General features: G+C 51.9%; 12 protein-coding genes and 4 non-coding genes across 16 annotated transcripts; 8 read left to right on the top strand and 8 right to left on the bottom strand.

Annotated features, from left to right (window-relative positions):
- Positions 1-382: 382 nt before the first annotated feature.
- Positions 383-2,210, bottom strand: ASPSYDRAFT_157595 (malate synthase; the record flags this gene model as incomplete). Its single annotated transcript, XM_040842655.1, has 5 exons — positions 383-661; positions 718-1,071; positions 1,122-1,322; positions 1,372-1,796; positions 1,850-2,210. 5 exons carry the CDS (start codon positions 2,208-2,210, stop codon positions 383-385), a joined length of 1,620 nt encoding a protein of 539 aa, XP_040699668.1.
- Positions 2,211-3,293: 1,083 nt separating this feature from the next.
- On the bottom strand, positions 3,294-4,969 carry ASPSYDRAFT_157619 (glutamine synthetase family protein; the record flags this gene model as incomplete). Its single annotated transcript, XM_040842657.1, has 5 exons — positions 3,294-3,324; positions 3,384-4,073; positions 4,129-4,181; positions 4,243-4,481; positions 4,546-4,969. The coding sequence occupies 5 exons, from the start codon at positions 4,967-4,969 to the stop codon at positions 3,294-3,296; spliced, it is 1,437 nt and encodes a 478-aa protein (XP_040699667.1).
- A 462-nt stretch (positions 4,970-5,431) lies between these two features.
- On the top strand, positions 5,432-6,441 carry ASPSYDRAFT_157636 (putative short-chain dehydrogenase/reductase family protein; the record flags this gene model as incomplete). The annotated part of the gene is made up of 4 exons (XM_040842658.1): positions 5,432-5,490; positions 5,564-6,103; positions 6,153-6,336; positions 6,385-6,441. The coding sequence occupies 4 exons, from the start codon at positions 5,432-5,434 to the stop codon at positions 6,439-6,441; spliced, it is 840 nt and encodes a 279-aa protein (XP_040699666.1).
- A 195-nt stretch (positions 6,442-6,636) lies between these two features.
- ASPSYDRAFT_157480 (glycoside hydrolase family 28 protein) lies at positions 6,637-7,977 on the bottom strand (the record flags this gene model as incomplete). Its single annotated transcript, XM_040842643.1, has 3 exons — positions 6,637-7,372; positions 7,464-7,609; positions 7,660-7,977. The coding sequence occupies 3 exons, from the start codon at positions 7,975-7,977 to the stop codon at positions 6,637-6,639; spliced, it is 1,200 nt and encodes a 399-aa protein (XP_040699665.1).
- Positions 7,978-8,738: 761 nt separating this feature from the next.
- ASPSYDRAFT_t112 lies at positions 8,739-8,819 on the top strand. Its single transcript has one exon. It is a non-coding gene; the product is annotated as a tRNA-Ser (tRNA).
- A 347-nt stretch (positions 8,820-9,166) lies between these two features.
- ASPSYDRAFT_157063 (uncharacterized protein) lies at positions 9,167-9,561 on the top strand (the record flags this gene model as incomplete). Its single annotated transcript, XM_040842617.1, has 3 exons — positions 9,167-9,252; positions 9,316-9,347; positions 9,401-9,561. 3 exons carry the CDS (start codon positions 9,167-9,169, stop codon positions 9,559-9,561), a joined length of 279 nt encoding a protein of 92 aa, XP_040699664.1.
- A 1,057-nt stretch (positions 9,562-10,618) lies between these two features.
- ASPSYDRAFT_92063 (uncharacterized protein) lies at positions 10,619-11,323 on the bottom strand (the record flags this gene model as incomplete). Its single annotated transcript, XM_040852596.1, has 1 exon — positions 10,619-11,323. The coding sequence occupies one exon, from the start codon at positions 11,321-11,323 to the stop codon at positions 10,619-10,621; it is 705 nt and encodes a 234-aa protein (XP_040699663.1).
- Positions 11,324-11,399: 76 nt separating this feature from the next.
- On the top strand, positions 11,400-11,889 carry ASPSYDRAFT_48113 (uncharacterized protein). The gene has a single exon (XM_040847570.1). The coding sequence runs from the start codon at positions 11,411-11,413 to the stop codon at positions 11,735-11,737; it is 327 nt and encodes a 108-aa protein (XP_040699662.1). The 5' UTR covers positions 11,400-11,410; the 3' UTR covers positions 11,738-11,889.
- Positions 11,890-12,523: 634 nt separating this feature from the next.
- On the top strand, positions 12,524-14,398 carry ASPSYDRAFT_157578 (putative flavin containing polyamine oxidase; the record flags this gene model as incomplete). The annotated part of the gene is made up of 6 exons (XM_040842653.1): positions 12,524-12,642; positions 12,699-12,729; positions 12,784-12,957; positions 12,979-13,026; positions 13,075-13,327; positions 13,404-14,398. The coding sequence occupies 6 exons, from the start codon at positions 12,524-12,526 to the stop codon at positions 14,396-14,398; spliced, it is 1,620 nt and encodes a 539-aa protein (XP_040699661.1).
- A 367-nt stretch (positions 14,399-14,765) lies between these two features.
- On the top strand, positions 14,766-14,855 carry ASPSYDRAFT_t113. The gene has a single exon. It is a non-coding gene; the product is annotated as a tRNA-Arg (tRNA).
- Positions 14,856-14,941: 86 nt separating this feature from the next.
- ASPSYDRAFT_t114 lies at positions 14,942-15,031 on the top strand. Its single transcript has one exon. It is a non-coding gene; the product is annotated as a tRNA-Arg (tRNA).
- Positions 15,032-16,163: 1,132 nt separating this feature from the next.
- Positions 16,164-16,235, bottom strand: ASPSYDRAFT_t109. The gene has a single exon. It is a non-coding gene; the product is annotated as a tRNA-Arg (tRNA).
- A 216-nt stretch (positions 16,236-16,451) lies between these two features.
- Positions 16,452-20,260, bottom strand: ASPSYDRAFT_48109 (putative mRNA-nucleus export ATPase (Elf1)). Its single transcript, XM_040847569.1, has 4 exons — positions 18,217-20,260; positions 17,594-18,160; positions 16,869-17,543; positions 16,452-16,814 (listed from the first exon to the last, which is right to left on the bottom strand). The coding sequence occupies exons 1-4, from the start codon at positions 20,244-20,246 to the stop codon at positions 16,757-16,759; spliced, it is 3,330 nt and encodes a 1,109-aa protein (XP_040699660.1). The 5' UTR covers positions 20,247-20,260; the 3' UTR covers positions 16,452-16,756.
- A 1,068-nt stretch (positions 20,261-21,328) lies between these two features.
- Positions 21,329-22,837, top strand: mcsA (putative citrate synthase Cit1; the record flags this gene model as incomplete). Its single annotated transcript, XM_040842628.1, has 3 exons — positions 21,329-21,376; positions 21,449-22,582; positions 22,637-22,837. The coding sequence occupies 3 exons, from the start codon at positions 21,329-21,331 to the stop codon at positions 22,835-22,837; spliced, it is 1,383 nt and encodes a 460-aa protein (XP_040699659.1).
- Positions 22,838-23,037: 200 nt separating this feature from the next.
- On the bottom strand, positions 23,038-25,062 carry ASPSYDRAFT_134645 (putative very-long-chain acyl-CoA synthetase family protein (CefD1); the record flags this gene model as incomplete). The annotated part of the gene is made up of 3 exons (XM_040840689.1): positions 25,040-25,062; positions 23,521-24,982; positions 23,038-23,452 (listed from the first exon to the last, which is right to left on the bottom strand). The coding sequence occupies exons 1-3, from the start codon at positions 25,047-25,049 to the stop codon at positions 23,038-23,040; spliced, it is 1,887 nt and encodes a 628-aa protein (XP_040699658.1). The 5' UTR covers positions 25,050-25,062.
- Positions 25,063-25,564: 502 nt separating this feature from the next.
- Positions 25,565-26,530, bottom strand: ASPSYDRAFT_33867 (PLP-dependent cysteine synthase family protein; the record flags this gene model as incomplete). Its single annotated transcript, XM_040845156.1, has 1 exon — positions 25,565-26,530. One exon carries the CDS (start codon positions 26,528-26,530, stop codon positions 25,565-25,567), a length of 966 nt encoding a protein of 321 aa, XP_040699657.1.
- Between the last annotated feature and the right edge of the window lie 290 nt (positions 26,531-26,820).

Raw genomic sequence — 26,820 nt, 5'->3', positions numbered from 1 at the left:
GTCTTTGATTTTGTTGCGTTTTTCTTTGCTTAGTTGGTTTGTTGATTGGTGTGGTTGGAGGTTTACTACCACCTTAAAATTACTCCTTTACTCAGTAAATATTTAATTCGGCTCTGGGTTTACGGTAACCATGAGGTTGATGCATTATATAGAAGATGGAGCTGCAATTTGGTTGTCCAAAGATACCATACATACATAGCACAGCATGCATGATGTACCTAGTACTAACATGGAAAGCGCACTTGCATTTTGCCCGCAAAAGGAAGAAAACGGTTTGAGATTCCGAATCGATAGATGAACGGTATTTGGAAATCGTAGTAATCATCATCTAGCATAACGTAACATAACATACACTATTAAAGTAACGGAAAAATGCGAGTCATTAGAGTTTTGACGCGGCTCCCGGAGACGAGATCTCGTTGTACAGGAGGCTGGTCAGGAAGTCGGCATAGTCTTCACCCGTCACCTGGCCAGCGAAGTACCGTCCAGCGAGCTGGAATTTGTTGCCCTTAGGGCCCTTAGCGGCGAGGGAGTCGGCCTGCTCCTTGAGCAGACGCAGGGCGTAGGCCTTGTCGACCTTCTTGCCTTCGGAGGTGGTAACGCTGTGGCGGGCCCATTGCCACAGCTGGCTGCGGGAGACTTCAGCGGTGGCAGCGTCCTCCTATTTGTTTGTTAATATCAACTAAACGGATGACGAAGAGAAACAGAGCGACTTACCATAAGGTAGTTGATAGGGATACATCCGACACCACGGAGCCAGCCTTCCATGTACGACAGACCGATGTTCAGGTTCTTGCGGATGCCATCCTCAGTGATCTTACCGGGGACGTTGGTGTTGAGAAGGTCGTTGGCGGTGATGTAAACATCCTCGCGGCGGATGTGCATTTGGTTAGGGGTGGGCATGTACTTGTTGAAGACCTCGGTCGCGATCGTTGCCAGGGCAGGGTGCGCAACCCATGTGCCGTCGTGACCTGCACGAACTTCACGTAGCTTATCGGCACGAACGCCCTCCATGGCCTTGTCGTTGGCCTCGGCATTGTCCTTGATGGGGATTTGAGCAGCCATACCGCCCTGTTAACGTTAGTATTGGCAAGCCAATGATTAATTGGGATGTTTCGTACCATAGCGTGAACACCGCGCTTGTGGCAGGTCTTGATGAGAAGCTTCACGTAAGCGTCCATGAAGGGAACAGTCATAGTGACGTCGGAGCGGTCAGGGAGGACAAAGTTGGGGTGCTGGCGGAACTTCTTGATGAAGGAGAAAATGTAATCCCAGCGGCCGCAGTTGAGACCAGAGCTGTGATCGCGGAGTTCGTAGATGATCTAAGCGGTTAGCGTAATCCTCTAAGACGATTAAGAAAGAGTAACACACCTCTTCCATCTCGAAAGCAGCAGAGATGGTCTCAATCAGAACGGTACCACGGATGGTGCCGCGGGGAACGCCGATGTAGTCCTGACCAAGGTTGAAGACATCGTTCCACAGGCGGGCCTCGAGGTGAGACTCCATCTTGGGCAGATAAAAGTAGGGGCCGAACCCGCGGGCCACCAACTCCTTGGCGTTGTGGAAGAAGTACAGGCCAAAGTCGAATAGACTGCCGGAGATGGGCTCGCCGTCAACAGTAAAGTGCTTCTCGTCAAGGTGCCAGCCACGAGCACGAGCAATGAGGGTGGGCAAAGTCCTGTCAGTGCGGAGCTTGTATTCCTTGTTGCCCTGCTTGAAGTCGACCTGACGGCGAATAGCATCGTACAAGTTGACCTGACCATTGATCATGTTATCCCAGGTAGGGGCACTGGAGTCTTCAAGCTGTTAACAATCACAATCAAAAATGACCAAACACTTAGGTACATACCCTCAAAGTCAGCCATGTAGGTCCACACATCCGAGTTCAGCGCGTTCACGACCATCTTCCGGTCGGTGGGGCCCGTGATCTCAACACGGCGGTCGACGAGACCAGGAGCCGGGGGAGCACCCTTCCAGCTAGGATCCTCACGGATAGCCCTGGTCTCTGGAAGGAAGTCGGGGAGGTGTCCCTTGTCAATCTCCGCCTGGCGATCAATACGGCGCTGAAGGAGAGCTTTACGGGTAGGGTTGAAGGTGCGGTGTAAGATGGCCAGGAAAGCACAAGCTTCCTTGGTGAGGATCTTGCGAGCATCGTTGCTCACGGAGCCGAGGATGGCCACATCCTTGACCTGCACGTCGACCTGAGACATTGTAGCGTTCACTTATCCAAAGAACAGATGGAAGGAGAAGTGTTGCTGGAGTTTTGAGAGGAGAAAGTCAAAGCAAAAGCGAAGACCCAGGGAAAAGCCTAGATCAGAGTCATATATATGTAGCACATCGATAACAGTTCGGCAGGAGCATGGGCGACTACGTCAGAGAGCGAGAAACAACCGCGGTCCAGCCAAGGCCGATGATTGGAAGGCGCTTCAATTGGATCCATGGAGCACGGGCAAGTCAGGAAGAGATGGGGACGGGAATGGAGCAGGGACGATAGGAATTGGGCCATTCAGAGTGACGTTTGTGAAGTTGAAAGCGTCAGGATGAACGGATCTCGCCCAAACAGGAAGTCCATCAGGTGACTTCTCCGCGGGAAAGTCACGGGCGGTTCTACTGAACTCGGCCGATTGCGGAATTCGCTGCGGTTTAATACTGCGCAGTGCGCTCTGCTCTATGCGGGTGCCGCCGTCGCCCGATAAGCTCTCGTCCGATTGCTGAACGGGTTGTGTTACAAATATGTCGACTGTTGGAGTCGACAATTCACCACGATCGACTCATTGAGAGGCCTCCAGGATCGGAAAGCAGGCCGGGCAAGGGAGCTCTGGCAAAGCCGAGGACGCGAGTGGAAAGGTGGAAGCAACTCCCCGCACGCCCGAAGCTCCAGCTCTGAGCTCCAACAGCCGCGGCTGATCAACTGCTGTGGCCATTACGGACGAATGGTGAAATATCCGCTGTCTGGACACCCTCTCTACCGACTTCATCCGAGATTTCGTCCAATTATTTCATTCACGGAGTCGCCTCCCTTTCTCAAATGCAGGATAGATATGATCAAATAATATCGATAAATCGAGTCTATCTTATACCACAATTGCCACCGGTCAGTCGCTGAAAGAGCAGTAGCGCCCAGTGCACGTGAAATCGCCATGAAACAACAATCGAACAAAAGATATTTAACATGTGACATAACATCAAATTGGAATCCAGTTCAAGTTTGCGGATCACGCCCAAATCCCGGTCTGCGTCGGGATTAGACGGGTCGACTTCGTTTCTCCCAAGGTAAACGTCGTCCGGTCGATCTAGACCGTTTCGATATAACGTCTCACCTCCCTAGTATCCAGTCAGCATACAGCGTTAAGCGTTGCCCCTGGGAATATATAAATACTTACCAGTCGGTCACGGCTTCTTCCCACAAGCGCACTTCATGTTCCCGAGTACCGCCAAAGTGTTCAACAAATGCATCCCCAAAGACCTCCCGTGCGACACTGTCTTTGTGCATGAAGGTGGCTGTCGCAGCGCCCAAATTCTTGGCCAGACGCACCCCCTTGTCACTCGCACCTCCCATATCCTCGCCCTTGGATAGCGGCGGGACGGGAATCTCAAGTTTCTTCTCGACACCCCGCCAGCCCAATGCGACTATAGCTGCCAGTACGAAATGCGGGTTGGCATCTGCGCCCGGCACACGGACCTCTAAGCGAGTAGCCTTTGGGCTGGCAGCCGGCGGCGTAATCAAGCGGATAGAGGCGGCCCGGTGCTCCAAACCCCAAGATACCGTAACAGGAGCCCAGAAGTTCTCCACTAAGCGTTTGTAGGAGTTGACAGTTGGCGCGAACATTGGCATGATGTCCGGAAGCCCCGTCAGGATTCCCGCGAGGAAATACCGTCCAACATCAGAAAGGTGAGCCACATCAGGATATGGCGGGGAGGGGTCGGGGGTCGTGCGGAAGAACGCATTCGTGCCGTCACTATTCACCAACGATATATGCATATGACCACTATTACCAGGTAACCCTTCACGGGGCTTCGCCATGAATGTAGGCGTGATGCCATGTTTTGTGCCAATAGACTTGACGACATATCTATACAACTGTCAGCGACCCCAATGCAACACCCAAGCCAGTTGAAGCAGCTCACTTGAAAAGCCCCGCTTTATCCGCCATCTCACTGGCCTCGCCGAACTGTAATGCCTGGTTGCGTCCGTCAGCATGGGCCACGAAACGAGATCCCAGTTCAACTGTAATCACCCACCGCTTCATAAACACCTGGTCCACTCTCCGTGTGCCACCCTTCAATCTCACAGTTGAACTGCTCGCATGCATCGAAAACGCCGTAATAGTACTCCTGGTTGTGGATCGGACGGGTCAGACTGTACCCAAACATTCCCTCCGTGAGCGGCGGCAACGTCTCAACCGGGTTCTCCTTAAGAAAAGTAGCCGTCGACGAGGCATTGCGATCGGGTGTAGCGAACTGATAGAATTCGAATTCAGCTACGGAAAAAAAAGCGATAATCAGCATTATTCCCCCGCAATACTTCGAAATGACTGCACTTACCTCCCGCCATCGCGCGATACCCCTTCGCAGCCGGTTTGCGCAGCGCCTCGTTCAACAACCCGCGCGGACATGCAAGCAATGGCTCCCTCGTATCAGGGTCATAGAAACTGACCAGGAAGAACGGCACGTTGTTCTCCCAGGGAATGCGCCGGAAACTGCTCAGGTCTGGCTTAGCCAGGATATCCCTATACCCGTTCTCCTTATTGCTGATCTTGAGCTCCCGAAAGTATGTCCGATCATGCATATCCCAGCCAAATATGACAGAGCAAAAACCGAACCCGTCGTCGACCACCGAGAGGAACTTCTTCTTGGAGACCAATTTGCCTCGGAGCATCCCGTCGGCATCGACGCCGGCCAGCTTCACGCGCGTGTCATTCTGGAGGACTTCGGCGACGTTTTCGGACGTGACCTTCGGATCCGACATGGCATTCGCTCAGTATTTATAACGTGGCGACCGCTGTTATGGTAATGTTCTTGGTGAAAGCAGCTCGTGTAAGGGGCTCGTGAGACGGAGCTGAAGCGTCGGCGGGGAATCGGAGGTGGCTGGTTCGGGAAACGAAAAGAACCTAATTAAGGACGCTCGGAATACCTAAAAAATAAGCGGTCAGCATTAATTGTCATCTTGCGACTGGAATTATGTACTAACAAGTATACAAAATATAGCGAAAGAAGTGCTGGTGGGTTGTCCCCGGGTTTCACCCCCTGGCTGCCGAATGTGGGCAATATGGAGCTTATCTTAGATAAGTGCATTGTTGCCCCGCACCAGCCCTCTCTCCTGTTTTCCTTCTGCAGCTCCGACTCGGCTTCTTCACTTTCCAATTACTTTGGTACCCTACTTCAACATCTCGCTTTTAAAAACTATCATCACTGAAAGCTCAGATCTACAATGGCTACCCCCAGAGGCCGTCTCCAAGGCAAGAATGCCATCATCACTGGTGCCGCAGGGTAAATGCAACCCCTCCCACACACACAAAGACTGAGAACCACACCCAAGTGAACACATCGCTAACTCTAGCAGCGGCATCGGCCTTGAAACTAGCATCCTATTTGCCCGCGAGGGCGCCAACGTCCTTATGGCCGATATCTCCACCCCTGCCCTCGTGAAAGCCATCGCTAAAGTCAGGGAGCTTGTCCCCGCCGCGCCCCGCGTTGAGACCATCAAGTGCGATGTCTCCAAGGAATCCGACGTCCAGGCCATGATTGAATCCCAGGACTCCTGGGGCGGAACGGATGTGATCTTCAACAACGCAGGAATCATGCACGCCGATGATGCTGATGCTATCGATACCCCTGAGAAGATTTGGGACATGACGCAGAATATCAATGTGAAGGGTGTCTGGTTTGGATGCAAGCATACAGTGCTGAGTCTGCGGAGACACAAGAAAACCAAGGGAAGCATCATCAACACGGCGAGTGTGGTGGCCTTGGTGGGGAGCGCGACGCCGCAGCTGGCGTACACTGCTTCCAAGGGAGCTGTTTTGGCGCTGACGAGGGAGCTATCCATTGTGCACGCCAGAGAGGGAATCAGGTTCAATGCTCTATGCCCGGCACCGTTGAAGTATGTTATATACTATGTTACATTTGCTCAATAACTAACGAATATATAGCACACCTCTGCTGCAAGACTGGCTGGGTGATGACCAGGCCAAGCGTCACCGCCGTGAGGTGCACTTCCCAATGGGAAGATTCGGTGAGGCTATTGAGCAAGCCCACGCTGTTGTCTTCCTGGCCAGTGATGAGAGCAGCTTTGTCAATGGGTCGGACTTTGTTGTTGATGGTGGCATGTCCAGGGTATGTTTTCCGCCGTCTAATTCAAGGTCCTTGAGCTAACTGTGACAGGCATACGTTACCCCCGAAGGACCGGCTGCTCCTGCCCCTAAAAACCAAGGGCAGTAAACTGGCTTCACTGAAAGACAGCTACGGTATAGGTCAGTATTGGTAGAATAAAGTACTTTATCTATCCTATTGCATAGTGTATACCAGACATGGTGTAGGCGGCGTCGACCATTTTGGCACAGCCAACACGGCCACTGTCCGAAATCTTTGGTTCATGTCCTGTATATACCCTGGTCCATCAAACAAGACCCAGAATCAAGGACACCCAGAGTCAGGATAGTTACAACTATCCCCACTTCCCCCAGTAATACTGACCCCATCAAACGAAAAGTTCGAGCAGCTCCCATCCCCACAAAGAATATAATAATCCTTCCCATCACTCATCGTGCCCTTAACATCCACAAACTCAACATTCTTAATAGTAACCCCATTACTCGGGTCCCCAGTCGGCCCACCATTCAAATAATCCTGCTGCACCACAATCCCATAGTCACTAATCCCCTTCAGCTGAATATTCTCATACCGAATATTCTCCACATCTCCTTTCTCCCCCTCATTAGTCTTGATCCTGCACCCATTCTGCGAGTCCACGACCTGCGAGTTCGAAAACACAACCCCGTTCACGGTATTATCGCTCTTCCCGCCGATGGATCCAATACTTAGCCCATGTCCACCCGTGCAGTACATCCCGTCGACAGTGATATTCGTCCCTGACGTAACAGCGACGCAGTCGTCTTGGTTATATACATTTGTGTTCTGCAGCAGCAGGTTCGTCGAGGACTTGATGTCGAATCCGTCGGAGTTGTGCGCCGCGGGGTCGCCGTCACTAGAGTCGTTGGGCTGGTCACCGGCTGTGTTGTTGAGTGTCAGGCCTGTGATGGTGAGAGACTCGGTGTTCTCGATGTCGAAACAGTGCACGGGCCAGTTCTGGATGACGAGGTTCGAAACGATGGAGTTGGTGAGGTGTTTGAGGACTATGAAGTGGTCTGGTCTAGGTTGGTTGGTCAGTACTTAAGTACGGTATGTAATGGTAGAAGTTGGGGAGGGGAGGGGGGGGGGTTTGTTAGGGGGCTGTATAGTACATGTCTGAGCCACCGTTGGAGCCCTGGCCGTCCCAGTAGACTTGTCCGTTGCCGTCGATAACGTGTCCGTCTGTGCCGGTGATGGTTACGTCCGTCCCGGAGATGACGATGGGGTCGAAGTCGCTGTCTGCGGTTTCACCAAAGGTCTAAAGGGCAGGTTAGATATATCGTTGGTTTGGTAGAAGGGCGGCCTTACTGTGGTGCCGTCAAAGATGACAGCAGCGCCGGTCTGCAGGTCCTGCAGGTCGATGGTGCTCGATGGAGGAGCTGAGATATCAGAAAGGAGAATGTTGGAACAGGATGCAACGGCCGAAGAGATGGAGGCGTAGTCCGTCACAGTGCAGGTAGTGCCACCATTTCCGGTGAAAGACGCCGAGGCTGGTGTAGGATGGTTGGTGATAGAAGGCACAGAGACTGGAATTTGAGATGGTGTCACAGTAGGAATAATGCCAGTAGATGATGCGGATCCAAGAACAACTGGAACGAATGGAACTAAGAGCGCACAGCGCTTCATTTTGGTAGATGAGGAATGGAAGTATAAACGGAGATAGTTAATGAGAATATGATAAAGCCGTTGCTTGACGGGAGAATAAGCCAATGTTCTATGGTATTTATACTACAGAATCCGAGGAGACAAGGCCGCTCGACGGAGAAACAGCTGAATCGGGTCTATCGCTGAGGAGCAAAGCTTGTCATGCTTGACTCGAGCAGGCGTCCGCTATTGGTGGAATGAAAGAGACAAGCATTGCCAATATAGGAGTTCATTTCAGATAAATTAATGAGATTCATCAAACTAGGAGTGCCCGGAAAAGTCGGGATGTCTCTGAAACTTAGCCCTAACTTCCATAGGTCTCCAATATACCAACGATTTTGTCCTGCGCTTTGGCAGGAGCTGTAACACACATTATCCAGTCGCCTATAATCTGCGTATTATTAACTTCTGCTAAACGGCTGATATTAAGCAGTGCGTCCATGAAAAGAGCCCGAAGGATGACCCAGCATGGTGAAACGCGTACGTATCAATATCTATGTGAGACCGAAGATCGTCAGGTGGAGCACAGACAATCTAATTCAAACTGTTTATTTATATCTAGTCCATGCACGTCGCATCTGGGTAGACTACCGTAAGCATAGCATGATTTCCTTCGGATAGCACCCAAATGCCTGACAAAGTGACAAGTGACCAGGCACAGCATGACGTCTGTGGGTGCAATATAGTGGGGATAAACCTGCTGACTCAGAGTGACGTTGAGGCCAAATTATTTTTAAAATTGTGGCAAGATGGCCGAGCGGTTAAGGCGCAGCACTCGAAATGCTGTCTCTTCGGAGGCCAGAGTTCGAATCTCTGTCTTGTCGTTTTATTATTGTTGTTTTTGGCTCTTTTTTGCCGATGATTCCTCCGTATTTCGCTGCCGGAGGGTACTGGAGCCCAGGTCGGCAGGGATCCGCGGCTACACAGCCTCTCTGGGACTAAGTATTATGCGCTACCCCGGATTGAAGTGCCTTCCGTGGGATCCAAGGGCGAGTCCCTCGGTAATCCATGACGCAGACAGCGGGTGAGGGGAAACCCATCATGCGACCGGCTGATGGCATGACCTCCGTTTGTCGCTCCTTTTTAAGCAGCTCTCCTCCATCTCTCACGCATCACCGTCCAAGTCAAAACATCGAAATAACACCTACTGAATCGAAACTCCAATCTCATCATGCAACCCGATCTATCCGCTCCCCATTCTCCGCCGCGGTCTTCGTGGAAGCGGCCCGTCCCTGTCTCCGTCCGATTCAGACGCTGGTACGTCCGCGCTTCGCCACCCTGGAATCCTACATCACCTCTCTAATCATTTCTGTATTCCAGGTCTATTCCTCTACTTGCGACCGTCGCAATCGGTACGTTTATCTACTACCCTCCCTTCGCGACGGGCGAATAGCTGACTCCATAGGCTACGGGATAACCCAGTATGGGACCATGCGAATGGACTCGCATTTCCACATCGCCGAGGAAGAGCGAATCCGGAAAAACCAGCAACTCATGGACGCCTATGGGTACAAGGACAACATAGACGATCTGCAAAAAGCGCTGGAAGCTTATGAAGTTCGGTGATTGTTTTAACTGCTGGCGCTGGGCGTCAGAGTTGGAGTTGGAGTCGGAGTCGGAGTACGGAGCATTCATTTATCATCATTCTCACACCTTGCGCAGCTGGTTTTTGCAGGGTTGGGATACCTTTCGCTTCTTGTATATTTTTACGACTTATGATCCAATTTGTTTAACTTGGCATACATATGGCATAATGGAGCATTTTTGTTGGATACTCAGACTCGGTACAAGCGATCCACTATGCATGGCATCTAAGAGTGTGCGTTTCTAGAAGCTAACGATAGCGCATTGTGCAACATTTCAACGCGGACGATGATGAATTAACAGCAGTAGATCCTGAGAGTCTACATGTTTGACTATAAGCCAGAGCGATTGGACGGAACCAGGTGGTCGACAGCCAACGCGGTGATCAAGCCTGGATGCAATTGGGGCAAGGCCGTCACTCCACAAAATCTCATTGTCGTCTCGAGTTCGTCTTTGAGGACTGCGCCGTCCACGGACGGGTGTCAGCAGCATCTTCCAAATAAGGCATACTTACTGTCTATCAGCTTCTCGACCCTTCCCGCCCATCATTCAGAGAATAAGACTAGCTTCGCCTGAGTCCGATAGCCTTAGATCCGAGACACAGAGCCTTGAAGAAAACCCTATAAAAACCCACCATATGAAAACCCACCATATGAAAACTTATGAACATACTATGGAAACTTATGAAACTTATGAAATCCTATCTGCCTAATTAGATACCTCATGCAACAAATAGAGAACGTACTTCGACTACGACACTCGCCTCCGGAGAGTCACGGGAAGACGCCCGGGATCGATATTGAACGCCTCGAATTTCAAAGGCACAAAGTCTGGGTCCGCAAGCAGAATTTCGTACCGGTGGAAGCGCGTGGCCATGAGCACTTACTGCTCCATAGCAAGATTTCTTCCGAGACAAGCTCGAGGGCCCAGACTGAATGGAACAAAGGCCTTCTACATCTTTTCTCTTGACATGCCCTTCGGTATTGGCTCTTTGATCCATCGCCAGGGTCTTAAGGTGTATGGATCAGGGTAGAAGTGCTCAGGGCTGTCGCTGGATCGTGTGCGTCGGCACAGACACTGTGGTTCCAGGCAGGATGTGATGCCCTGCGATCTTGATGCCCTTAGGGTTAATCACGACTCTGGGTGGGTCATATGGAATAGGCGGAATGAGTCGTAGATTCTCGTCCAGACACGCCTGCGAGTATGGAAGTCTCTTCATTGCTTCAAAGCAGGCCAGGCCGCTACCAGGCTTATTTCTATCTGCTGGTCCAAGGGCGCCGTCAAGCTCAGCTTGGAGTGCTCGTTGGGCGTTCTCATTCTTGGCCAACTCGTATACAATGCTCGTCAGGCTTGATTCTGTCGTGTCGCTGCCAGCATTCAGCAATACAATCACCTCGAAGACAAGCTCCATGAAGGCCAGTCCAGGGCGTTTCCATCGCGGTCTGACAGGATTCTCTCGGAGGTCAACAGGCTGCCGCTTGCAGCCTCGCTCGAGACGTCCCTGTGCCTGCTCAATTGCGACTGATGTGAACTGGTCGAGGCTTTCCCTGGCCTTGGACGAAGAAGCACCTTTGGATGGCGCCAGATACCAATTTCCAGAGAGCTGGCCCAAGGCTACCTTGAAGTGGAAGGCTGAGTGAAAAGACTCGATGGCCGAGGACACCGGACGGCGTGACAGCTTGGGCCTCGAGAACAAAACAGGAACCCAGGCGGCGAAGCTAGAGCCAGATATTCTCTCTATCATACATGAAGGATCATTTCTCTGGCTCGCTAATTGCTTCGCCAGTCGCGTCCAGGCCGGCCTTCGCTTATTGGCGTGGTGCTAATTGGTATGACTTTGCGGGCTGCTGCAAGTGGTGTCATCACGGTTCTATACGTCGGAAGGCACATACGTCTGCATTCCTCTCTGTCAGCGATATTGTCTAATTTGCTTCCTTCAAGATTCGCGGCCGGTCTCGGGGTGGGCATGGCGTTTCCAATCAGCCTATTATATGTGTCAGAGAACGGCCCGCGCGCTTCTCTCGGTGACACTTATGATGTTCAGCAACTTCGTGGGCACGAATGCGATGAATTACTATTTATCCGCAGATTGTCGCTCTTATGGGGGTTTCGAGCTCGACCTTGGAATTTTTCACGACCGGAATATATGGATTTGTGAAAATGATTGCCCGTGCTATTTTCATTGTTTTTGCTTCTGATACTTTAGGCCGAAGAAAGTCTTTGATACAGACCGGGAGTCGGGCTGTCAGCTGTATTTATGTATTATATATTATCTGTATTCTTTTTTCTATATCTTTATAGTTCTCGATGTCTTTCCCGCAGCAAATCCTGCGTCGTGGTACTACTAATCTTAGATTCAAGGCGTACTAATTTTTATAGACTACCTGGTACTATAGAAGAAGAGTATATCTAGACTATGCTTATTCTATTCGCTCATAATTCCAGGGTCTGGCGGACAACTCCGGTGACAGCGAGGATCTCATTAGCGAGCGGATAAAGCGGTCCGGCGAGCACAGTGGCATCCTCTGGCCACCAGGTGCGGCCTTCAGCGGCATGCTGTGCTGCATAGATCAGGAATGTCCATGCGGGACCTCTGCATCTCGAACCGACGCGAGATCTTCATTTGCAGCCCCATCCATCCTTCGATCCAGGGCGAGCCTGTGATGTGACACCACCGACTGGACCTGCCTTTTCTGCTTCTGCACGAGATGCGTAGCTTCATTTGCACCCGTCGATCATTAAGAAAATGTCCCTTGCTTTTTGTTTTTTTGCTTTTGTTTTGTTTTTTGTCCCTCTCCTCCACCCCGCCAAGCATTTTCGCTGATCACACGCCAGCCTCAGCTCTTATCTCGAGGAGCAGATCAAGTGCCATGTGGTGGGTACATTTAAGACGGTCGCTCTCTGTCCCTGATCTGCTTCTCTTCCTCCCTCTCAAGCGCCCTCCATGCATCTCACCACCCTCTTTCTCGCCCTCTCTGGCTCTGCCATCCAGCTCGGTGCCGGCCATGTCCCACAGCCGCGGGCTGACGATGCGCAATGCACCAAAACTACTGTAGTCATTTTGTAGGTCTTCGTTTGTTTACTGGTGCGACGGGATAGTATAGAGCTGACCGGATCAGGGGAGGTGGAATGGCTGGTGTTACCGCTGCGGTTTGTTGTCTCCGCCTAAGTTGTCTTGTCGAGGGCCGCGACTAATTCAACCAGCAAGCACTGTCAAATGTTTCGGTAACGGACTTTGTCATTCTCGAATACAGAGACACCCTGGGAGGCCGAGTCTGGCACACCGACTTTGGTGAGGACCCGAATGGGGATCCGTACGTTATCGAATATGGCGCGAATTGGGTGAGTGCGAATCGTCGCGGATCTAATGTCAAGAACGTCTCTACTGACGCGCTGTAGGTGCAAGGTCTGGGGTCGTCCAAGGTTGAGAACCCTGTTTGGAGACTGGTGAGCATCCTGTCCAGGATAAGATGTTAGATTAGTCTGACATCTCAGGCCAAAAAATACCAACTCAAAAACACTTTCTCAAACTATGACTCGATCCTCACGTACAACGAAACCGGGTACACAAATTTCACTGACGTCCTCGACTCCTATGCAGCTGTGTCTGAGAATGCGTCCGAAAAAGCCGGGCAAATTCTCAACGAGAACATCCAGGACATGACCGCCCGGTCTGGCCTGGCACTGGCTGGATGGAGACCTCACAAAGATGACATGGAGGCACAGGCAGTGGAATGGTGGAACTGGGGTATGATACAGAACGAGGCAACAGGGCCCGTTCGTAACGCTGCGTCTGCCAGTTACTGTAGCTAACAGAAGCACAGATTGGGAGGCCGCCTTCTCCCCAGACACAAGCTCGTTTGTCTTTGGCGTTGCTGGAGAGAACCTGACATTCAACCAGTTCGGCGACAGGAACAACCTCGTCATCGATAAGCGCGGATACAGCGCCATTATCCAAGGCGAGGCAGACACCTTCCTCAAACAAAACGATCCCCGACTTCGACTCAACACCCAGGTTACCGGCATCGAGCATAGCTCCGACGGCGTTATCGTCCGTAACAGTGACGGCAGCTGCATCAGCGCCGCCTACGCCATCTGCACATTCTCCGTCGGCGTGTTGCAGAACAGCGACGTCGATTTCGCCCCCGCCCTCCCGGACTGGAAGCAGACGGCAATCGAGAAATTCGCCATGGGCACATACACCAAGATCTTCATGCAGTTCAACGAGACCTTCTGGCCCGAGGACACACAGTACTTCCTCTACGCCGACCCCACAACCCGCGGGTACTACCCTGTCTTCCAGTCCCTGTCAACTGAGGGCTTCCTCCCAGGCTCAAACATCATTTTCGTCACCGTGGTCGAGAGCCAGGCATACCGCGCAGAGCTGCAATCGGACGAAGAGACCAAGGAGCAAATCCTCGAAGTCCTTCGCGACATGTTCCCTGACAAGGAAATCCCTGACCCCATCGCTTTCGCCTACCCGCGTTGGTCGACTGAACCCTGGGCATACGGCAGCTACTCGAACTGGCCGGTTGGGACGTCATTGGAGATGCACCAGAATCTGCGTGCGAATGTGGACCGCCTCTGGTTCGCAGGCGAAGCAACCAGCGCGCAGTACTTTGGATTCCTGCACGGAGCGTGGTATGAGGGGCGTGAGGCAGGCGAGAACGTAGCGGCTTTGCTACGGGATGAATGTGTCAACCTTTATGGGACTGAGACTTGCGGGGATAGGACGCACTATGATGTGCTGCATGGGACGAGCCCGGTCAAATCATATACGGTGGAGAATGGGTGGCCAGTGAACAGTACTGATTTATAATCCTGATAATGTGGCCTCGGCCTCGCTTGGTCGATTTTGCAGCGCTGCATCGTGGATTGCATGATCTGTCTGAAGATAGGAACCTCATAGATTTCCTCAGGCAATATATATATATCGCAATCTAAGTACTGTCCCAAGCAGCCACGACAACTAAATGCCCTACCGTGAAATTTAGTAACGTATACTGCCAGGATCCTCAGTTTAAAACGCCTCCGTACTTCTTAGAGAGTACAGATAAATTGATAATCAAGCGCGAGACAGATTTAAACTGGATGCTCGAGTAGAACATGACGAAGAGATTAACTTCCGGTTATAAATGTACCCCTTGGCTGATGAACGCAAATTGGTTTATAAATCCCTTAACTCCGGCCGGGTGGCCTAATGGTAAGGCGCCAGTTTTCGGTTCTGTGAAACACCTTCACACTGGAGATTGCGGGTTCGAGCCCCGTCTCGGTCATAATTTTTTGCTCAGCACTACTTCTTTAAGTAGAAGTGCACCGCCTTTCTGATGTATCATTCTATGAGAAATTTTCATGATGTATTGGCCGGGTGGCCTAATGGTAAGGCGCCAGTTTTCGGTTCTGTGAAACACCCTCACACTGGAGATTGCGGGTTCGAGCCCCGTCTCGGTCACTTTTTTTGCTCTTTTTGGGTCTTTTCCCTCCCTTCGCTATTATTGTAAGTCGCTTTGGTGACTACAGGCGCGGTCACTCACTCCCTGTAGGGCAATTTCAGAAACTGTAGTCACCAGTGACCTGAACCAAGTGGAATAGGTGACCGTGCCTGCTTTCTGATCTCAACCACCCGCCGGGTCTGGTACCCCATTGACGCCGCTGGACGGGAGGGTTGATGGAATTTACTCGCTGTGTCCAGCCTGATGAATACAATATTCCTTTACATAGAATCAGCTGAAATCACGTACCCAGGCCATTCAAGTTCCGCGCTGGAAATAGATAGATAGATAAGGGTCCTGACGCTCAAATGTCCGGCAGGAAGGGGAACGAAGGCGCAAGTGGTCCGTCTTCAGAGGAGATATGCTTACATGAGGAAATTGGAAGTGAGTGCTTATTTAAACCGGCCTTGGGATGGATGGGCTTCTCCTATTGCAAGCATTTGAGATCATCCATTACCTAGCCTTCAAGCGGGACGATTCCCTAATGATCGAGAGCAGAGCTTGGCGCTTGGATATCGATTGTGGGTTAATGGGGTGCTGCAGATTCAGCCGCAGTGAAGGGGATATCGATAGGCTTGGAGGCAGGTTGATGGGTGGATGGCACGGGCTTTGAAAGACGACGGATATATCACAGATTGTTGTCCGTAGGGTAGATTCTCTCTGTCCAACTTTACAAACTTGTAGGCTTCGTCGTTGATAAGCGGGATATTTGATAACTCGGTACTGAATGATTGCTATGTGGGTTCCCTTGGGCAAGTTGAGGGCGTGACCTGAGATGAAGCGGCAGATTCAATGTCTCTTTGCAGAACACGGTGATACATGAGTTCGACAATCAAACCACCTACTACTTACGGTTGCTCCTATAGGGACTGGAAAAGGAACTGGCGTTGTTATGGATTAGGGTTTAATGTGCGGGAGCTGTCTAAACACACATGGGAACCTAATTTGTTGAAGAGTAAGCAACTTTACAAAAAAATTAACCATGGTTGCAGGGTACTACTGCAAAAAGTGAACGAGGAAAAATGCCTGTCAGAACAAGCAACAGGGAAAGATACTATGGGCCAAACAAAATAAAAAGAACAAAAAATGTATTGACCGACGCAGGGATCGAACCTGCAATCTTTTGATTCGTAGTCAAACGCCTTGCCATTGGGCCAGCCGGCCTACTTGTTGTAAAACCAAAAATGTTTTGTCACTATGAGGAGGAGGCTGAAATTTGTCCGAGTGTTCTCTAAAGAATGTGGTTTATCGCGCTGCAGCATTAAACGTATGTCTACCTGCCCGGTGCATCCACAACTATAATTAATCATTGTTCTGCCTGGGAACCTGTTTCACCTGTCCGTCGCCATTGGATTTTCTTTCAAGATACAGGGTTATCTCGTCGAGAACTTTTACATTCTTTGGGCAGTGTGCTGGGTGCTATTTTTGCGAGAGAGGCAGTGCTCTCCAACTGAGCCTACCAAGTGGTGAACAGTCCAGGTACCCACGGCTAGATTTCAACGGATAGACTGATCTACGTAGATAGTAGCGAATGAGACCAAAACAATATATTCACCAGCAAAAGAAGCCAAGGAAGCAACTATAACACTAAGTCTATAGGTATATACGACAAGACTCAAAGTAAACACCGTCTATCCCAGAACATTAGGTAAATTCATCACGCATCAATCCAAGAAACGAGCCATTTATTCGGCCTCGTCGTCAGTATCGGCCGGTTTGGGAGTTCCCTTGGGGCTGTTGAGCCTGTTGAAGAGGGTTAGTTGAAATATTCAATCTGCTATGAGACACATGACTTACCATTCGATGTGACGAAGACGGCGGCGAGCTTCGCGCTCCTTCAACTGCGCACGCGTCATCTTCTTCTTCTTTCTTGCCTTGAACTTGAGTTCGCCTTGGTCCTCGGCCCCGGAGTTGACCGCTGAAGCGGCGGCGCTGTTGGCCAAGGAACTGGCTGCAGTGCTACCGGGCTGAGGAGTGGAAGAAGCGCTGTCCTCGAAGCGATCCAGAGAAATGGAAGCGTTGGTTCGAGCGACGACCCGACCGTCAGCAATGTGCAATTGTTCCGGGCACAGCGCTCCGACAAATTCTTCGTTGTGAGAAATCATGACAACACCACCCTTGAAGTCGCGAATAGCGACGGCGAGACCACCGAGCGAGTCACGATCCAAGAAGTTAGTGGGTTCGTCCAGCACGAGCAAGTGAGGGTTGTTCCACATGGCTCCCGCGAGGACAACCTTGACCTTCTGTCCACCGGAAAGACCAGAGATCTCGTTATGGTTGGCGATTTCTGGGTCGAGACCGACGTCCTCGAAGTGTTTAGCGATGACCTTGGGCTCCAAAACACGGAAACCAAGACCCTCACGAGAAGCCTCGTGGTCATCGAACTCTTGAACCATCTTGAAGAAACCAAGCTCGAGGAGGGTTTCGCGAGAGATCATAGTGTTGTGCTTTGGGAGGAGACCAACCCATTTACTGTGCTATGTTAGTTGCTGCAGTCCTTGTCGGTTATCGAGGGTACATACACTTCATATTGGAACGACTTCTTCCACTTCTGGCGACCAATCAATGTTTCAATGCGCCGAGCTCCACGGCCGTCGCCAAGGTCAACTGGCTTCTCCAACTGTGCCTTGTCCTCATCCGTGAGAATGCGGGTCTGCTTGAGGAAGACCTCACGGTCATCTCCGTTGGCGTAACGCCACTGCAAGTACTGGCTAGGGGTTTTTTCCAAGTGCAACTCGACGTGCTCCAAGGCGTGCTGCTTGATGTAGCCGATACGCAGGTTGGGGTGCTTCTCCACCTTTCCGCTTTGGGGAATGGTTTCACCGGTCAGCATCTTGATGAAAGTAGATTTACCCGCACCGTTTCCGCCGATGATAGCAACACGAGACGATAAAGTAAGCGACAAGGACGCATCAGACAGTGATGGCTTGCTGGCACCTGGGTAGGTGTAGGAGCAGTTGGTCATGCGCAAAATCGAACGTGTGTTGGACTTGATACCGGAAAGAATACCAGGCGGCGGGAACTTGAATTGAACGTTGGAAGCCGATAGGGTATAGTAACTTTTTCCTTCAGGTTTGACCTTGACAAAGCTGTGATGGATTAGTTTTTATTCATAGGAGTGATACAGACGGGAGAAAATGCTTACTCGGCCAGGTTTCCTTTGTAGCAGACCAGCTTCTTCTGTTCGTAGTGGTAGATGTCTGTACAGACTTCATCCAAGAAACCAGAGTCGTGACTGACAATCAGACTGGTGATATCGGTATGCTTCTTGAGATATTCTTGTAGCCACTTGACGTTTGCAACATCCAGATGGTTAGTAGGTTCGTCAAGAAGGAGCACATCGGCCTTCAGGAGCATGGCGCGAGCCAGTGCCAACTTCATTTTCCAACCTCCAGACAAGGAGCCAACTCCCTGCGACTGTCGGCCTTCGGGACCATCAGTAAAACCGAATTCGAGCAAAACGCTGCGAATGTGTTCATCGCCCTCAGCAGCGATCCTAGGATCCTTCTTGACATAATCGAAAATGGTGAGCTCGGCGTCCTCTCCTTGGTTATGCTCAACAAAGCAGGTTCGGACCTGGTCTGGAGGCGGGAAACCCTCGAGCTTGTCGTTGGCAATGCTGCGCATGAGTGTTGACTTTCCGGCACCGTTACGCCCGCAAAGTCCATAGCGGTGTCCCTTCAGCAATCGCAGGTTTGTGTGCGACAGTAGTAACATGCCACCATAAGCAAGCGAGAAGTTCGCATTGACGATTTCAACCTCATTGGGGTCGTCTGGGATAGGCTTGCCGAACTTGCGCTCATCCTCTTCAACGTAGTGGGCCTGAACGGCAGCAGCAACTTGGTCGTGCTTCTCCTCAGAAAGCAGACCGCGCAAATAAGGGCCGATGCATCCAGGAATGCGATCATGCATGCGGCAGTTGACATCCTCACGAACCATCTCGGCGACATAGGTCTTACCGAGTTGGAACAGGGTGACAGCGTCAGGACGCGCCAGGCCGCCATTCTCCTGGATTTTGGCGTCAAGTACGGCAATGACCTCATCGGGGGTAACCTTGGCAATAGAGCCGGCGGCAATATCCTTGTCGCTCATGGCCTTCTCCATGACATCCATTGCGCGGGTGGCAAGCTCCCGAACCTCAGGAAGGGAAGCGCGGTCCCTGACGGCTTGGACACCAGGCTTGAGCTTAGGCAAGAAAGTACGAGCCTCAGCGGGATCGTGAACCAGCTTTGTCAAGTTCTCTACAACAACGACGGTCTGACGCAGTGTTTCTTGAGGTGTGGTGGGTGCGTTAAGTGAACGCTCCAGCAGAGGGGTGAGCAGGGCCAGGACGGGAGAAGTAACGATGGCAACGAATGTAGTCTGGGACAACGCATGAATAGCCTTCTGCAGAGTCTGCTCAGAGGGCTGCTCCATGGTCTTGATGAGGAGGGGAATTCGGGGTTCCACGTCGTCGTTGGATAGGAGAGTGGTGAGCGCGTTCATGGCCTTGCAGGCACGTTTCACGACTTCGTTTTTTAGATCGTGCATACCGGACTCGACCAAGGGGATGAGATCCTTCAATGTTTTGCCCATTGCCTCACGGAGGACATCCTTCTCCCGCTCCTGTTCCTGGGTTCCCGAACCCATCTGCGCCTCCAGGGCCATCTTTTCGATGAGAGCGTATGCACCGACAAAACCCTGCCATTTACCGGTTCCGCGGCTCAAATAGCTGGAAAGAGCAGGAAGTAACGCATTGACCTTTGCTTCTGGCTTGAGAGCGACGTACAAAGCATCGATGGCATATTGGGCAGCGTCGCGCACAACGGCGCCCTTATCTGCTAGCGAATCAAGGGCCAGACCGAGAACACCACCATCTTGGAGTAGAAAAACAACTTCACTGAGAGGGTGGGCCGGAGGGAAACGTTCGAGCAGAGCACCGAGAATCAGCATCGCACTTTCACGTTTGGCGCCATTTTTCTTGTCGAGAGCAGCCTTTTTGATCTCTGGAAGGATGAAACTGTATGTATCAAAGGAGGAAGGGCCGACGCTCTGAATAAGAAGGTTGGCCAGGGCATATGAGGCGTCAAGCGACTGTTGCGACGTTTCTGCATTGAATATAGTGTGTAGGAGGGAAGAAACTTCCTCGGCGGTAGGAGGAACGCCCGAGGACGATTTAGGGACTATAGTAGGCATGGCTGGTGTAGTTTCGAGATGCGGCATTCTCTTGCACGTTCTATCTTGTATCTTTCCTCTGTTAGTCTCAGCTCGGAGACTCAGGCTGAGGAGCGGACTCACGCAGATGCAAATGCAGTCGTTCAAACTTTTGTGGGTATAAAGCAGAAAACAAGCTGAAAATATGATGGAGAAAACAGTAAAGAAACCCAATAAAGACAAGAGAAAACGCGAAGCTCCCAAACGACTGGGAGAAGAAGGTTGAGTGAGTGAGATCTGATCGAGGGGCACTGGGAAAATTTCCTGGCGATAAAGAAATTTACGCCTGAGGCAGCAGCGCCCTAAATTATCGACCAATCACAAACAAAAGGTAGAAAACTCTGAGTGCCCAATCAGACGCTCGGACGGTGGAATGTGGCGGACCTGGGCTGCTCTGTGGCTGTGCCCTTGTTGCGGCCTGATTCTTAAGGTATTATACCCCGTGATAGTCCTTTCCGCTTTCGGTTTACCCCGCACCTCCCATGGGCCCATGGCCTCTTCTGCGCTTTACATGACAAAGGTAAGTCATTCTGCTTTAAATGAATAGACATTTCTAAGACCTCAAGCTGACTTAACCTATCAGTGTTGTACATAGACCAATATCAACCGCATTATTGCTCTCGCAAGCTGTTCCCCATACTAGTTACCCCGTAATGGGGTTGCCGAGCCCCTCATGTGATAGCCGGGCGATAAGCATAACACCACTAATTCCTGTTCATCCACAGACAGAAAGAAAACCGGAGGAGAATGTATAGGGTCTGTATATTATAGAAAGATTAGGCCGACCTCGCCCGTCATAAATCCGAATTGAATCCTTCCGTAAATCGGATGCATGGATGTTGCTCATGTGCCGGAGATAGCCTCGGTCTGTTTGCATCCCTCGCCGACACCGCGGCCAACCGAACCGCCTCACAATGGCCGAGCTGCATTTCGTCTTCACCTCACTTCCCTTCCTGCGACGCTTTTCTTTCTGGCCTCCCCCCCTCCTCTTCAGAGCTTCAATTCCTCTTTCCACCCATATCTACACAAACTTTACCTCCGAGTAACTCAGCCTCACCTCGAAGATGGCTCTCCCCCTCCGCACAGCCCGCCATGCCTCTCGGCTAGTTCAGGTAATCATGCTCCATCCACCCGACCGCAAGGAGAATCGAACCCATTGAATTGAGTTAACAATGTTTCAATAGACAATCTCTCGCCGCGGTTATGCCACGGCCGAACCTGACCTCAAATCTGCCCTCAAAGCCGTCATCCCTGCCAAGCGGGAGCTCCTGGCTGAGGTGAAGAAACAGGGTGACGAGGTCATCGGTGATGTCAAGGTTTCCAACGTCATTGGTGGCATGCGTGGCCTCAAGAGCATGCTCTGGGAGGGCTCCGTTCTCGACGCCGACGAGGGTATTCGCTTCCACGGCAAGACCATCAAGGACTGCCAGAAGGAGTTGCCCAAGGGCCCTACTGGTACTGAGATGCTCCCGGAGGCCATGTTCTGGCTGCTGTTGACCGGCCAGGTGCCATCTACCAGCCAGATCCGCGCCTTCTCTCGCCAGCTGGCTGAGGAATCGCACCTCCCTGACCACATCCTCGACCTGGTCAAATCGTTCCCCCGCAACATGCACCCCATGACCCAAATCTCGATTATTACCGCAGCTCTCAACACCGAGTCCAAATTTGCCAAGCTCTACGAAAAGGGCATCAACAAGGCCGACTACTGGGAGCCGACATTCGACGATGCTATCTCCCTTCTCGCAAAGATCCCCCGTGTCGCGGCCCTCGTTTTCCGCCCGGACGAAGTCGACCTCGTCGGCAGACAGAAGCTTGACCCGGCCCAGGATTGGTCTTACAACTTCGCCGAGCTCCTCGGCAAGGGCGGCTCCCAGAACGGTGACTTCCATGACCTCCTCCGTCTCTACCTCGCTCTTCACGGAGACCACGAGGGCGGCAACGTTTCCGCCCACGCTACTCACCTCGTCGGCAGCGCCCTCAGCGACCCCTACCTCAGTTACTCAGCCGGCCTCCTCGGTCTCGCCGGCCCTCTCCACGGTCTCGCTGCGCAGGAAGTCCTTCGCTGGATCCTCGCCATGCAGGACAAGATCGGAACCAAGTTCACCGACGAGGACGTCCGCACTTACCTCTGGGACACCCTCAAGTCTGGACGTGTTGTTCCCGGTTACGGCCACGGCGTGCTCCGCAAGCCTGACCCTCGCTTCCAGGCGCTGATGGACTTTGCGGACACCCGCAAGGATGTTCTCGCCAACCCAGTCTTCCAGCTGGTCAAGAAGAACTCCGAGATCGCCCCTGGCGTTCTCACTGAGCACGGAAAGGTACCTCCTTCCTTAGTTTCCTATATCTGTGACCCTGCTAATATCGTATTCTAGACCAAGAACCCCCACCCCAACGTGGATGCTGCGTCCGGTGTGCTCTTCTACCACTACGGCTTCCAGCAGCCCCTGTACTACACCGTCACTTTCGGAGTCAGCCGTGCCCTGGGACCCTTGGTGCAACTGGTCTGGGATCGCGCCCTGGGCCTCCCCATTGAGCGACCCAAGAGCATCAACCTGCTCGGACTGAAAAAGTAAACGCCTGATATTTTTGTTTTTAACGATACTCTGTTATGTACTCCGTAGCTTGCAATCAATTAGTTAGTTCAATAGACTAGATCATAGAGTCTACTCATCCGTATATACCTTGTAATTGTATTTACATGACATCTAACTCGTGGGGAGATGAAAGCCACGGCCTAGCCTACCCTACATAAATCTTGACCCAAAGCATAAATCTATAACCTGACCCTCTTATCAAGGATCGAACCCCACTCATTGCCCCCAAATGGCTTATAACCGTCGCCATCTGGCAACAGCCAGAAAAATCGATCATCCTTGCCCTCACTCACCTTACTCCCAATCTTCTCTGGATCAACTCCTTCCTCGCGTAACGCTACCTTCCCCTGCTTATGGTTGTCCGTGTGCGTCGAGTTCTCCACAACGCGCAGGAACACTGGCACGGCGTACTTGGGGAGCCGGGCTCGCAAGAACCGAGCTAGGTCTTTGAGGTCGGCGTCTGTGGTTCCCTGTCTGAGTTGGAGAGCGGCGCAGCCGGCACGGCCTTCATGGTTTGGGACTGTGACGCCGTAGACGTTTGCCTCGAGGATGGCTGGGTATGCGCCGAGAACTTCAGAGACTTCGGCTGTTGCGCTGTTCGTGGTATTTGTTAGTATCTTGGCTCCTATAATGCAATGGTGCGAGTTGGGGAAGCGACGTACACGTTCTCACTCTTCCACCGGTAAGTGTCGCCTAGTCGATCTAGGAAGTACCACCGTCCATCTGGTTGTCGTCTGAGTGCATCGCCAGACCGGTAATAGATATCCCCCTTCTTGAAGACGTCCCGGAGGAATTTCTTGTTCGTGGCCTCTTCATTCGCCCAGTAGCCCTGGAATGCTTCTTTTCCTGGGACATTGACGAGCATTTCACCCCCGACTTCATACGGAGCACGAATCACGAACCCTGTCTCTGGGTCTCGAAGTACATCTCCCGTATTCGGGTCAATCACGACGGGTACGAAAGTGTTGTTCATCAGCAGCCGGACAATCAGACCATGGTGTCCCACGCTGCCAGCCGTAAAGGGTCCCTTGTTATGGTTGAACAACGCGAATATGCCCTCTGTGCTGTTAAAGAACTCCCCGACCTCGGCCACGTTAAAGCGCTCCCTGAAGCGCTCCCAGATATCAGGCCTCAGCCCGTTCCCGTACATCAGTCGCACGCGGTGCTCCTTGTCCAGCGCTGACGGCGGCGCCGCAAGAAGGTACCGCGCTGCCTCGCCCACATACACAAACGCGGTGGCGTCCGAGTCTCGGATGTCTGTCCAGAACTGTCGCACGCTGAACTTGCGCCCAATCGCTATCGATACCCCTGTACTCAGGCACGTCATAAGCGACATCGCAGACGTTCCGTGGTACAGCGGCATGCACGAGTACCATCTATCCCCGTCCGGCCCGTCCGTATCACCCATTCCATCCCGGCGCAGGACAAACGTCTGGGACAGCCTTGACATGGTGTAGGCACACCCTTTCGGATTGCCCGTTGTTCCAGACGTATACAGCAAGATGGACGGATACTCTCCGGGGGTATCCAGCGCCAACTTCCCCTCCACAGGAACAGTGCCAGGGAATCTCGGAATCACATCGACATTGAATTTCTCATCAACAACAATAGTCTCCATCCCCAATTCTCCACCAAGCACCTCCTGCACACTCTCAATCCGCTCGCGACACCCTGCGTCATCATCGACAAGCACAAGTCTCGCCCCACTGATCCGTAGGCAATGCACCAGCGCATCTCCCGTAAGATTATAATTAATCGCCGCCGGTGCGCACCCCAAACTCCACAGCCCCAGCCATGCAAACATAAACTCCGGTCTATTCTGCAAATATAGCGCGACGAGCTCGCCGCGTTTCACGCCCTTTGAAAGGAAAAAGTGCGCGTACTGGCATGCTCGCTCGTATGTTTCACGGTATGTGTATGTGCCTTCGCGCGACCAGATTGCCAGCATGTCCGGGTACTTCGACACCGAGGCGTCGAAGACGAACCAGGCGTTTAGCTTACCTTGTGCTGCTTCTTGGTCATGGCGTCGGAAGGAGCGTGATGCAACCAAGAGACTTTGGACGTCTTTTGCTATGTGGAATTTGGCGTTGAGGTACGCGGCTAGTGTTACGCTGGCGACAGTTGCTATAGAATTGATTAGTATGCAATTTCTCTGGGTAATATGTGTAAGGGTGGAGGTACCGAGAGCCATCTTAACGATAAATAGATTGTTCCCTGCTGCTGGTCCTTGACCTGACAAGAGACAGAGCGAGAGAAGTTGAAGCGTGAGGGTATTAAGCGAGCTCGACGAAGATGCGGAGAAATCAAAGAAATAGCCGTGAACCGTTTTTGATCCTCGGCTTGTCTCCGCAGTTGCGCAGCGTGCCTGCGTGGACCCGTGGAGAGTCGGCTCTCTTGTGACTGGGGCTCTGATTGGGCTGGGATGTGGGTTTTTTGCTTGTTTGTCCCAGTAAAATGGGACCGAGATGCGGAGTAGTTGTAGTCGTTCTTGTTGGTTGGCTGATTCGCGGTTGTTGGAGACTCGGTCGCTCTTGAGTCCTACAGCAGACCTACAGTTGAAGAACTACTTTGATAAAAAGTATACGAACCTCATTATTACTTCTGGATTGTTGGATGCCCATATCATATTTATATAGTATTCGGCGCAATGTGGAAGTGACTAGATAGGGTGCGGATCTATATACATATGCATCTATAATGTCCTATTTAGCTATCAGCAAAAAGATCGCTATTCATATACTTCAATCCCGTATCACAAGCAACAGTCACTACCGTCTTCCCAGGCCCCAACTCCTTGGCCAACGCAACCGCAGCAACAATATTCAGCCCCGTCGACGTCCCAACCAGAATGCCCTCCTCTCTCGCAAGCCGTCGACACATCGCGCGCCCCTCCTCCTCCGAGATACCCCTCGCCTCATCATACAGAGCTTCATCCAAATGTGGCGGCATAAATCCTGGCGCAATACCTTCAACACCATGCACCCCAGCCCTCCCCTCCGTCATCACCGGCGACGACGCTGGCTCAAGAACCACAACCTTAGTCTGCAGTCCCTCTTCCTTCTTCAAAACCCTCGACACCCCCATCACCATCCCTGCACTCCCCGCGGCGCCACAGAACGCATCAATCCCACCCGGAAACTGCTGCACCAACTCCCTCCCCAGTCCCTCATACCCCTGCAAAGCATCCGAATTTCGGAACTGATTCGTATAGTAATGACCTTTCTCATCAGACTCAACAACCGCCTTTGCACGCCTCATCATCTCAGGGAAAAGCTCCTTCGTAATCTTACCCCCAGGACAAGGGACAAGATCCACCTCGGCACCAAAGGCACTCATCGTCCGAATCTTCTCCTGCGCAAAGACATCCGAGCTCACAACGTGGAATTTGTACCCCTTTACCGCGCAGATGAAGGCCAGTGAAGACCCTGTGCTTCCGCCTGTTGCTTCGACAACCGTCATGCCGGGCTTTAGGTCGCCGCGGCGCTCGGCGGCTTCGAGCATGGATTGCGCCATGCGGTCTTTGTAGGAGCCTGTGGGGTTGGTGGATTCAAGCTTGAGATATATGGAGGCGTGAGTGGAGGGGTCTGGGTTTATGTTTGCGAGTTGGAGGACTGGGGTGTTGCCGATTGTGGCGAGGGAGGTAGCTGATGGTGGGGGTGGAGGAAGAGACATTTTGTTGTTTTTGGGAGGTTTGGTTTTGAGAATTGGTGTTGGGTTTGGGAGTGCAATCGATGATTCTGATGATGATGGTGGTGGTAGATTTATACAACTGAGTTCATGAACAGCAGAAACTTGTTTTTTTCTGAGTCACCAACTTATCGTCGATGCGAAGACCACCAAAGTGGGCCCAGCGGGGATAGCGAGATCAAGGAATGCTTTAAAAATGGCGCCGATGCTAAAAATACCCAACACTAGCTCTTGCGGCTGAAAAGGGCTATTGATTATACAGCTATCTGGTCTTC

The sequence above is a fragment of the Aspergillus sydowii genome (genome assembly GCF_001890705.1).
Source record: "Aspergillus sydowii CBS 593.65 unplaced genomic scaffold ASPSYscaffold_10, whole genome shotgun sequence".
In the NCBI taxonomy this organism is placed as follows: domain Eukaryota; kingdom Fungi; phylum Ascomycota; class Eurotiomycetes; order Eurotiales; family Aspergillaceae; genus Aspergillus; species Aspergillus sydowii.
Note: the sequence above shows the minus strand (reverse complement) of the source record. Positions and strands in the feature narration are given on the sequence as shown.